Source organism: Liolophura sinensis, chromosome 5 (assembly GCF_032854445.1).
Source record: "Liolophura sinensis isolate JHLJ2023 chromosome 5, CUHK_Ljap_v2, whole genome shotgun sequence".
Lineage (NCBI taxonomy): Eukaryota > Metazoa > Mollusca > Polyplacophora > Chitonida > Chitonidae > Liolophura > Liolophura sinensis.
Genome location: NC_088299.1, coordinates 2014106 through 2026883, shown reverse-complemented (window position 1 = coordinate 2026883; position 12778 = coordinate 2014106). Strand labels below are relative to the sequence as shown.

General features: G+C 39.0%; 1 protein-coding gene across 2 annotated transcripts; it reads right to left on the bottom strand.

The window, feature by feature from the left end:
• Positions 1–538: 538 nt before the first annotated feature.
• On the bottom strand, positions 539–12568 carry LOC135465662 (integrin-linked kinase-associated serine/threonine phosphatase 2C-like). Of its 2 annotated transcripts, none has more exons than XM_064742961.1 (12): positions 12437–12568; positions 12155–12319; positions 11196–11313; positions 9732–9838; positions 9164–9257; positions 8685–8772; positions 8256–8377; positions 7140–7259; positions 5951–6032; positions 2799–4232; positions 1443–1688; positions 539–1040 (listed from the first exon to the last, which is right to left on the bottom strand). In XM_064742961.1, exons 1-10 carry the CDS (start codon positions 12465–12467, stop codon positions 4095–4097), a joined length of 1065 nt encoding a protein of 354 aa, XP_064599031.1. In that variant the 5' UTR covers positions 12468–12568; the 3' UTR covers positions 539–1040; positions 1443–1688; positions 2799–4094. The 2 variants fall into 2 exon arrangements, with proteins under 2 accessions (XP_064599031.1, XP_064599030.1); XM_064742960.1 differs by having other exon boundaries at positions 4099–4232.
• Between the last annotated feature and the right edge of the window lie 210 nt (positions 12569–12778).

Here is a 12778-nt window from a genome sequence, read left to right as displayed (position 1 = left end):
GCCAAAGAGAGGTCATAGATTCGCGTAATACAGTAAGTTTTTCGGAATTTATTTGCAATTCATCATTTCTATCACTAAATAAAAATCTAATTTCTTTGGAAATTATGAGAAGTATACTGAATATTTATATTGGCTACTTACGGATTTTTATCCTTTTTTGGGGGGCCGCAGCGGCAATATTTGTTTCCCATTCGTAACAATAATACTTTGTTTTCAAGCTTGCACAGTGCATGGTACATGTATGACATTAAAGGAAGGCACGACGTAAAAAAAACATGCAAGTATGGGTATATATACATCAATGAGTGGCTGCTACGGTTGATTTTAAGGTTTAAACAAGCCTACAACCATATAGTCGTAACGACCATCTTTTGCTTCAAGTCGTTGAACTTCAACCAGACAGAAATTTGAAAACGCTTTGACCAATTGTCACGAAACTTGGAAGGTGGTATCGGGGTGAGGACTGCTGGGATCGATATGTACATGTATATGGCTAAAACAATACATTCAAATAGCCACAGGGGCCATCTTGGTTAAACTGTGTCAATAAAACTGCACGAGAGCAAAAGAAGTCAAATCACAATTGTTACGTACTTGCATCTATGTACATGGTATCTCTGTCCCACCAATAAATATATAGAACTGTCTGCAAAAGTGGATATACCAGTATACAAAAAACAAGTCAAACACAAGCTAGAGCATTTTCATGGTTTTGAGTACAAAACAGAGAAGACAGAAATATAACCTTTGTCTGCGTGGATTAACATGACTTTGAAATAAAACAAGCTTGCGTGGTAAGTTCCAGTTTACATTTGGGCTGGGTCTTCTATTCGGCAACACGAGGGATATATTGGTTTCAATGTATCCCTTCGTAGATCACATTGCGGAACTTGCCGATGGCATGGGTTCAGCAATCCGTTCGTCTGTCTTCACGATCCTCGTTTAGGAATACCAAATAGGCCTACACTGACATCCCTCCACACAGCACACGGATGACTACACTGCCCATTCATTGTCGGCTCATTTCTCATTTCACAGTCCTGAAAACCAGAAGTGTAACAAAGTGAAGAAAAGCACTGTTGAACCCTATATCAATATTATACCAGCCGCTAAGTGTTTCAGTAATTGTTTTAACTGAGGGGGAAATGATGGTTCCATCTGCACGTACATTTAGTTCATTAGATATATATAGTACTGACTGTGCCGAGGTTTCACACACGATCGAAGCTAGCAGAAAACAAAAACCTTTTCAAATTGAAATTTTAAAATAAAACAAACAAAATTTAAAAGTACATGCATTTTTGTATAATGTACACGAGTTGTAGCCTACATGTAAATGAAACGACAACACATTCTTCTGTCTACAGTTTCATGAAACATCGAACACGTTACTCATGTTGTATAGTCAATTGCCCTTAATTGTAGCTCGTTTGTAGTTTTACCTATTGATTCTTTATTTTCTTCCAACACAATAAAGTCCGGTAAGCAATAACAGAAGCCCTCGTGACAAATAGGGATACCGTGTAAGCACCAGCATAGGTTATGATCTGTACAAGGAGTGTGGGGCTCAGGTTTTACGGAGCATGCGCAAAAGCCTTCATAACAGATGGCGTATTGATACTTGGACGTCTCCGAACACACACAATCTGTGCCGTTCACACAGGCAAGTGACGTCACCTGTATTTCTCCTGAACATAAAACAGAACACCTCAAGAGATTAAATTTATATCGTTACCGATAACCATATATACCTGTACCAGATGACTGGGTACTGTACCAGTTAAATCCTATTACGTATAGGCCGTACAGCTACAACCTGTCTTGTATTATAACCCATAAACATTTAGACCTATGTCCTTTATGGACCTGAGTGTAGACTCATTGTAGGCGTCGATGAATTTATTTTGCCTTCTGTGTAAAGCTTTGAAACTAACTCGGGGATTAGAAAATATATCTTGTATGTGATACATGTATCCGTATAAAACCAACATACACCTTACGGATTATACAATTAAATGGTTTCTTCGCATAGACTACTGGCCTCACGTTTTCACATATGCGTACATAAAACCACTTTAACAGTTAGACTGTGCAAGATACTCCACTTGTCAAAAAAATAATAATAAATAGATGAACATCGCCAATGTCCAATAAACAGCAAGACAACTTACATTCAAAATATAAATGGTTACTGGCATATATATTCACATCAGTCAAAATGTCTTCACCTGTATTGTGTATATTCAAGGTGTATTGCCGCTAAAGTCGTACACGCATTGCCTCTCACTTACCCGTTTCATTTTTGTCGACGGGCGAAGATGTGGACAAATCGCAAAATAGTACCAGACAGAGTAGAACTCCAGCTGCAAGACGAACCCACCAAATCGCCATTGTGGCTACATGGCATACCCTTGACATTTGATTGCCTTTTGTTACCTAGACCACGTGACCCTGAAGCTATCTTCAACCACACAGGGTCATCTGAACTCAACCACACAGGTTCAATTACCAATGGGTTTGCCGAGCCTTCTCATGACTATATATATATACCTTACTGTTTTACTCAGTTTTACTGCTTTAAGATTTATCTGGAATGTGCTCCAGAGGAGTGAAAGAGGATGGGCCAAGACCGAAATAGCTCGGCCAATGAAAGCATAGACCTAAATGTCGGAATATGATACGCACTGCGGATATAGATACATGTACATATACGGTAAATGATCTACGATTTCGCCCCACAAAGTGCATTTTCAAAGCAAACAATGCCATAAAATATTAGTGTTGCTTCTGAAACTTACATTTTGCTATTATGATTTCAGCCTGTATGCCTTCCAACCAAACACGGACCTATGACCTCAGAACTCTCAGAATCATATGAAACGAAAATGGGTAGCTTGGTCATGGGCTACAGTTTAGCTCAATCGTGTGCATGATTTCTACACCACATTTGCACGCCTGTTTATATATGGATAAAGTTAACGACACGGAAACCAAGATGGTTGCAGGGTTTTTACCGTTTCACACGAGTGAAAATCACTCTCAGCCGCCCCCTCATTGATGTTACACCTCTACCGAAGCTTCAATTTAGGAAAGCGGTCAGAGCTTTTAAGAGATGTTGTCCGGACAAGTTCGTACGATAACATAGAAAACAGAGATGGAAAACTGGGAGTATGGGCTCTGGTGGGCTCTGTAATATATAGAGGTGATAAACCTGGGATTAAGATAGATAACTAACCCCAGGGTAAACTATAAAATATTAGGCACAAGACTATATTGCGAACACAAAGCAGTACAATTCCTATAAGCGGAACCAATTAACGAGAGGCCTTAGAGCAAGGCGACACAAAATTATACAGCGGAGGATGCCGCAGCTATTGCCAGTTTGCACGTGTTAAACCTTAATTCTAAGAACTTTAGCTAAAGCCAGGCAAATACTGACAAACCGTGTTACATTTACCTTTATACCTATGCTTTATAATGGCCGCTGTTCACACCGGCATTAAAATTTACCATAACTCCGACACATTTGGAGCTGTTCATCACTGTCACTCTCACAACTACACTGTGTTCTCAAGTGAGTGTTATCACACTCTGCCACTAACCACTGACCATTTGGATATAACTGACACGTTACGTAACTACTCCACTGGCGCTCAATGTGAATGCCATATAAGTGGGAGGCAAGTTTTCACCAAAAAAACTTCATGTAATACTACAGTATCCCAACTAGAGCTACTTGCCACGTGGTCACGTACTCCCAGCGAGGCATCGCAAACAGTCAAGATGTTGTGCTCAAAGCAAGACAATCGACAATTTCGATAATCTAGCACGGTATTTGTTCAAGATACTCAAACACAAGCATCCTAACCCCCCTGCAACCACCCACCCACTAACTGCGAGAATTAAAGATTATGCCTGCAAACAGATTCCCATTAAATACACAAGCAAAGCAGTTATTTCGGTAAATATGAATTCAAACAGGTGATTTTTTTTTATTATTACTGTTCGTTATTGATACATTATACACAAAATGGTATGGGCAAAATATGAGACACAAATGATGATACCGTCTTTGATTCCAAGTGAAACAATCATCACCTTGTCTTCTGGATTCGCACTAAAATAACAGTGACATTGTCAGCACTGAGTCTTAAAACAGCTTCAGAGACAAGTTTATTGCAGGCTGCCTGAAACTTTGCATCAGTTTCCCTTCCTGCTGTATCACCACATTTCTGCACAAAAGAAAAAACAAATATATTTTGGATACTGGATACAAAGCTTTGGATCATACAACGGAATGTACTTAATGCCACTTGTCCATAAGATAGTAATGATAGTAGAGATGGTATAGTAACGCCACACTAATTTTTCGCTTACACAATGGCAGTACAAGATAATGTAGGGATACGTCCAACCACCTTTACTCGATGCCACTGTGGTACCAGTTTGATGAAAACTGCTTAAGGGTTTGAGGAGAGGCCTGTCCAAAAATATAACTCAAATGACCCCAATGACATTGAGAAATTGACCAATATTACACTGACTATTGTCTAAACAGTTAGCGTTCTGGTATCATACAGTTAAGTCTTTGCCCTGAACAATTTATATAATAGTTAATCGGTAGGGACAGGACACTTTGCTTAAAAAGAACAAAGCACACAACAAAATAAAATAAAAGCTGGTTGAGACAAAGGTGGTTGGGTCAAATATCAATAGACCATACCAATGTGAGATACAGACATACCTATTACAAGAGAAGGCTTTCAGAAGTTTAATAAAAAAATAAAATAAATGAATGTAAATAATATTGTGACAATACCAAGCAAAATCATAGATTAAAAAACTGAGTTACACAGAAGAAATAGTTATATTAAACAGCTGTTTTATCACTAACAGACATCTCATTCTTGTAGAAGACGTTAAGGTCCAGCGGTCAGTTGTTCAAAAGTGTACTAAAAGTTAAGCCAGGCTGAAGCCTTAACGGATTATTGTCCAGATTTAGCTACTTGCCCTAAGTATAAAGATTATAACCTGTTTAACAGTATGTTACCAGAAGGGCTCTGAGAAACGTAATTCTGCCTTTAAATACACCAAAAAACAATAGATTTACTTCTCCAGCCGATCTCCAGTCAGCCGCCCGGAAAAGTTCCGCGGGTGACGTCATAGATGACCAACCCAAGTCTAGCGGGCCTGTATAAACTGGGAATTTGTATTAAAACGATGTCACTTTCGAGATAGATTCTAGCTACACAGAAGCAAATGTACAGCCGTATCAATTTGAGCCAACAGTTCGCGAGAATTAAGTTTTGTGCATATAATCAAGGCAATACTGAAAAAAACAATTCTTACAACTATTTATTTTTCCTAGTTATACTATAGCCGGAATTACGCAAACACGTCAAACAGGTCTTATGAAAGGTGGATTTAATCCTCTTTTGTTTTCAGCGGTGTTGCTAATCCTGGTAATCTGGATGAGAGAAAAAAGCAATTGGGGATGGATCATGACTATGTGAGATTGCTTTCTCACCTACCCTGAGCAGTATTGAAAGAGGTTTCACTTGTTTTCGCACCTTTGATGAGTACTTTTAATCAACAACCAGTATTTCAACCCCAGTCATTAATTCTTGATTAACTCAAACAACACCATTGGTTTTGGATTGTTTTCGGATTTAATCGTCCTGGATGGCCGGTCAGATACTGCTAGCATTGCCGCAGTTGTAATTGCGTTGTTGTACACAGTTAACAATTTGTTAGGAGCTCACTCACTGGTTCACACAGAGACACAGGCTTGAATAAATAACCAATCTGGACATTAATCCTTTAAACCCAGCCTTGGTACACTAAAAAAAAATAATGGCACTTTAGTCTAGACTAAAGTTAATATCACATTTAATTGCTGATGCACTTTTGAACACCTGGGCCCAGGACTTATGAACCATTTAGAGCTTACATTTAACTGCTGCTCAATAAACTCAATGCTTTCCTGTATGGAGAAACTTTTCCACAATCCATCACAGCCAATGAGTAAAAACCTCAGAAAAAAATACAAAAGAAAAGTCAATCTTAACAACAAACTTCTGAAATGAATGATGTTTTTCACAATGAACATTTCATTTCAGTATGGAGGTATATACAGACCGTATATGCCTCCGTGATTTCAGCAACCACAGATTTCAAAAGTTCAAGTCTGTGCATGCATACTGAAAAAAAAGGTCATGTTTTATTATTTTTTTTTTAAAGAAATTTCCACGGCATTCGTATATCACTACTACATTAAGACAACACAATGAATCGTCTTTTTCACAATGAATATCTCATATTTGCTGACCACATTTCAATACGATGATGCAGTGTATGAAAACTTCAATGCAGGCCCAGTTTTGTTGGCACGGCAAATCATTTCACACAAGTCACATACAGAAAGCACAATGGGCTGCATGGCGGGCAACGAAATTTAAGCTGTAATGTATTAATACCCATTAAAATCAGGAATTCGCAGTATTTCGCAACAGCTTAAAGTAGGTTCACACACAACAATTTTGTTCTAATACTTCTATCCGATTTCTATGGACGGCAACACTTCCATTACATTTAGATTGCTTTCCCCTGCAGACAACATCTCCTCTCCGGCCTTACGTGGGAAGGTCTGTCATCAACCTGCGGATGGTTGTGGGTTTCCCCCGGGCTCTGCCCGGTTTCCACCCACCATAATGCTGACCGCCGTCGTATAAGTGAAATATTCTTGAGTACAGCATAAAACACCAATCAAATAAAAAAATAAATAAACAGACAACATCTTATCAGTCGAACCGTGTGTCTGCTTGTCAAGTATCAGACTTTACCAGGCACCAGTGCAATCATCGTATGACTCATAGTTTAACGCTTTTGGATTAGCTAACAGCATTTTGCCTCCTTCATCCAACTCAGTGGTAGAGCTTGTTAGATGATTTGTCATATGTTTCTTCACACATTTGATTTTTCTTCCCCCACACACAATGATGCAGTCGTATACATCTAGTCTGATGAACAATCAGTTCAAAATTGTTGTGTGAGCCAATCTTTACACCAGAGCTGACGGACTACTTCCCAGAACAGGAGCAAGCCTCGTGTACTGACAATACTGTTGGCTGTAACCTCACCTATCCTTGTCTTTCAGCTGACATTTCTTGACGTCAGGTAAACATGTGACCCCAAAGGTTTTGTACTGGCCGTCTCCTATTGACCGTGACACCTCGAGCACACCCATCACACGACCATTTCTAGACAAACACATTTATTGACAAACAGATCACATGACTACATTTGCAGGCTAGACTGACTGACTGATGTTGTTATCTTCCAGAGTCATGCATTATTGACTTCTCCAAAGGCATCAGTCTTACGGGTAAAGGAACTAATAGTAAATCAAATAACCTTTGGTAACTTATTGACAAACTTAGCCAGAGCTTTTGGAAGATTTTCTTCCAGTTCCAGAGGCTGCGAAGTGAGCTAGCCTAAAACATTCAACAGTAAATAAAGACAATGAGTAGCAGTGTGGCTGGGACTGACAACCTACTCTGTCTAGGATGCGGTGGGTGTGGGGACAGAAAACAACACAAGTGAGCAGCAGTGTGGATCTGACTGAAAACCTACTAGATATGTCCTCCTCCACTGGATGTGGTGGGTGTGTGGACAGTGAGTAACACTAGTGAGTACCAGTGTGGATCTGACTGACAACCTACTTGATGTGTCCCCCTCCACAGAATGTGGTGGGTGTGTGGATAGTGAGTAACACTAATGGGTACCAGTGTGGATCTGGCTGACAACCTACTTGACATGTCCCCCTGTCTAGGACGTGGTAGTTGTGTGGACAGTGAGTAACACTAGTGAGTACCAGTGTGGATCTGACTGACAACCTACTTGATGTGTCCCCCTCCACAGAATGTGGTGGGTGTGTGGATAGTGAGTAACACTAATGGGTACCAGTGTGGATCTGACTGACAACCTACTTGACATGTCCCCCTGTCTAGGACGTGGTAGTTGTGTGGACAGTGAGTAACACTAGTGAGTACCAGTGTGGATCTGACTGACAACCTACTTGATGTGTCCCCCTCCACAGAATGTGGTGGGTGTGTGGATAGTGAGTAACACTAATGGGTACCAGTGTGGATCTGACTGACAACCTACTTGACATGTCCCCCTGTCTAGGACGTGGTAGTTGTGTGGACAGTGAGTAACACTAGTGAGTACCAGTGTGGATCTGACTGACAACCTACTTGACATGTCCCCCTGCCTTCTGTATCCTAAGTCTCTCCTCATATGCAGAGGGAGAGTGGTCCTGGCTCAGGGGAATCCCCACACACCTCTTCTCCTCCTCATTATAACGACACAACACCGCCTGAAATCAAATGTCACAATATCAGCAAAAGATGGCATAGTTTTCTAACCTCTCAGTGCTGAGCATCAAGGGAGGCAGTAACAAGCAAAATTTTTTTTCTTTGGTATCAGCCCAACTTAAAGGTAGACTCTCTCACCATTAAGCCAGCAAAGCAGTTTGTACATGATGGTGCTGATCTCCTCATTTGCAAAAGGCATCAAAAATATATTCAGAAAAATACAAAACCAAGTTCGTATAATGCTCATGATGAACATCTGCCTCCCATGATGGAACCAATGACAAACAGAGAGATTACACACAGACTCACCTTGCTGTCCCCTAGATTAGCCACATATACAGCATCGTTAACACATACAGCAGAAATAGCTGTGGTCCCATCCTTCCAGGCTGGTTTACTGTCAAATATGGGACACAGATAATTAAATTACAAAGGTACTGACAGAATATGCCCACCACAGTTTCTACTGCATGGGCTGGTTCAAGTTTAAAAGCTAGGCCACAATATAATAATACAGTTTAACACTCTAATACAGTTTGTCTTCATATCCAAAGGAGCGAGTGAGTGAGTGCTTGGGGTTTAATGTCATACTTTCTCCAAAGGAAAGTACATTTACATATAAATATAACATATATTTTAACTATTTTTTCCCAAATATTAAACATTCTCATGGAAAAAGAACAGGAACTGAAAACCTTTACATCAATCCACTTCTCAAACATGTACTTCTTTTTTTTTTTTTATTTATTTATTTTGGGTAGAATTGGAGTTTTATCAAGATCACTCACTTTTTTGCAGCCTCCTTCAGGAAATCTTCATCTGTCTTTTTGTATGCCTCAATGAAACATCTTTTGATGTCAGACATAACTCGAGATGTGTCTCCTGTAAGAGAAACATGGTAAACAGGTCAACTTGGAGACTAAGCGACTTTTCTAATTTTAACTAGACAAAATACATTTCTGAAATGTTTTCAATTGGTCAAATCTTGAAATAAAATATCATTTTACCCATGATCTTTTCATATTTCATAATTAACTATCAAAATGGGCAATTACACGTATTCATTGCATAAATTATTTTTTAATACCAATAAACTCTTATTGTTCTGCTAAACAAACATTAGTTGTCAGGAAATTTGTACATAGTTTATGTACCCATACAGAATATTCCATATGCACACACAAGCCTCAGGATTTGCAGCTCCTACATGTAAATTTTTCTATTTATTTCTCCATAAACAGTCATGTAAACTAATAGTGAGTGACATGTATTCATTTGATCAGTCAAGTATTCAACACATATTGTTTATACTACATCTCAAATTACTAGACTAGCTGGTTTTCATCTTATCATTACCCTTGGGGAATTTTTCCCGCAAATTGAGGGGTAAACTCTCTGATGCAAACCTTGATGCCCGCTTCCCACCGTGCCCATCCATGACAGCGTACAGCGATAACTGTAATCTACAACAACACCACCATAACTACATTCAAAAGTGACTGTGTGACTGGTGAACAGGGCCCCACTGTCCCCTACTGTTAAAAACATGCATTTTTTAGCAGAAAATGGCTAATGGCAAAGTTTCGGAGTTAAAGTGGCACAAGCTGGTTGAAGTCATACAGCTTTAAGACCGATTTTAATTTTGTAAGTACAACACATTTTTTTTATCTGTTCAGTTGCCTAGAAAACATGTGTCACTACATAATGCATGCTTTAATAGACACAGTCTTGCTTCTCGTAGTTTGACACCTTAAAAACTAATCTTGTGTTACGTCGTCACTGTTTAACAAGGGAGGTAATTCACAACAGGCCTATTTCAGAAAATGAAATCGATCTTTTTCCATTTTCTGCACCTTAAAATATGGCTACCATGAAATATTTATTTATTTGTTTGCTTGTTGTTTAATGCCATTGTCAGAAACTTTTCACTTTTATGATGGCAGTCAGTTTTATGGGTGCACAAAAATGGAATTCCTGGGGTAACCCACCCACCTTTTACAAGTTACCATGGTTACTGTTTAGCTTTTTCACATGATATTTGTAGAACTGGAAAGTAAATGGTCCATAAGGATTGTTAGACTGTACAATGGCAGTTATTGTCACCAAGGACCCATAAACAGCGAAAAGTAGCAGGGGCCAATCCCGCAAAGCCATTTTGTGAAAGGATGCATGTAAAACGTTGATATAATAACCACTTTATGGCCACAGCAGTTCCAGTTTTAGTATGGTTGCTTTAATATAAGACTCGTTTATATATTCCTAATTTAACTCAAAAATAAACATTTAAATCACATATGAAATTGGCTAAGTGTTATCAACTTCAGTGCCGTATTACATAAACATCTTATTTAAAGCCTATTTCACCTTAGAATTAGCTCAGAGCAGCTATGACATAACCGCAAAATTTATTTTTTATGTATTTGATTGGTGTTAATGCTGGCGGGAGGAAACTGAGCAGAGCCTGAGGAAACCCACGACGATCTGCAGGTTGCTAATAGATCTTCCCACATACAGCCCGTGAGGAAGCCAACATGAGCTGAACTTGAACTCATAGCAACCGCATTGGTTGGGGGCTCCAGGTTCATAGCACTGTGCTGGTGTGCTAACCGCCTCCGTCACGGAAGCCCCCATAATTGCAAAAATATGAACAAGGTTAACAAAGTCATACATAGGAGGTCTGTTAGCTACCTAAGAGTGGTCCTGAGTTTCCTTTCACCATAATGCTGGCCACTGTCGTACAAGCGAAATATTCTGAATATTGTGAAAAACAACAATCAAATAAATACCATGCTTAAACATTTATCTGCAAGGTAGACTCACATAGATGGGTCAAGGGAGATAAATCTTGAAGTCCAGTCATCTATAAGAACATGAGCATCTTGCATTTCATCTCTCTCTCCCTGATGCTCTGCAACAAATCCTCGCAGTTTATATGTCGCTGGAAGAAAAATATGCCCTTCAATAACACTGCGATCTGATTCAATTTATGCATAAATAATATTTCTCATAATTAGAATAAAGACAGGCTTAATCCCAGCGACAAATGATTTCTTCTTCTGATATGATGCATAACTAATTAAAATTATTTATACTTCATGATGATATACTTTCTTTTGATTGGTTTACAAGCAAAACATTTCATAAAAGTTAGTTTATATAGATTGAAATCATGAAATTGGGTTCAGCGCTAATTATAATTCTATGTAGGTACCGGTATTATACATCCTTACCAATGAAGCATCGTAACAAGTCAGGATGAATGCATATAAGACACTTCCAGCCTATCCCAAACTGATCAAAGTCAAGCCATTCTATTCCTCTAACTGTATTGGGGTGTACACATAAAAACGTGGGGGGAATCTGATTTTGATTTCGTCTACCACAAGTTATTCTTTTTTTTTCTTAACAACCCATTTACTTTATCCTTGGAGAATGAAGTCAATGTGTATCCTGTTTCTTTATAGTGTTTATTGCATGAGCTGTTGAGTTGATAGGTCATACACAGGAATTAAATTTACAGGCACTGAGAAAAGAATACGGTATAAATATTTTGCTGTAATACATATACCGTACCTATTCTATGCAACTTATTCAATCGCCGACGCTCAGTCACAGTTTACTTTAACCAGTTACATGTAAACATCGCATCAAAATGTTGTCTGACTCAGGTTTTCTAATTTAGTTTCCGTCCGTCGAGTATAATGATCAAACACAAAATACACATGCACCGGTATCACATTTGTGTCTACACTGGCGGAAATTTGAACACAACTGCATACCGTGTTCCACTCTTTTCTTCTTGTTTTGAGTGTCGTCTTCGGACAATTTTCGCTTTCCATCACTTTTGCACGTATTATCCACATCTTCTGCGTTAGTAAGTGTCATATTCTTGGCTGCACCGAGCTTATTTGGCTCAGCCTTACCTCCAACATCCTTCCCATATGCTGAAAATGAAAGAGGAGTCACGTTACAAACTGAGAACCACGCAGTGTGCATTTTTCGTTATCAGGTGATGGCCAGCCATATATTTATAAAAATAAAACCTCCTGATCTCAACTTACATGGCTCTGGGAGATCGTCAAAAAGATCCATCACAATGGACACAATTCAAAAAGCACATCAATTTGTGTCACTTCGTGTTTACAATTTTGCATTGGACAGGTTACGTACGCTCTCCGCTCTGGAGAACCTGAGCAAGGGCGGATAACTCTCTTTGTACTTGAACCATGTTTTCTGGTGGGCGTACGTAAAATTACTTATTACGGATCCGTAAAAGAGACATGCGAAAAAGTAAAATTAATGGAATTGTCCAATGGTATGTGAAATGTTAACTACAAAAGATAATTACATGAAACAAACAATAGGACAATCATGTGAATCTGTTCGAATCAATCAGAAAATAA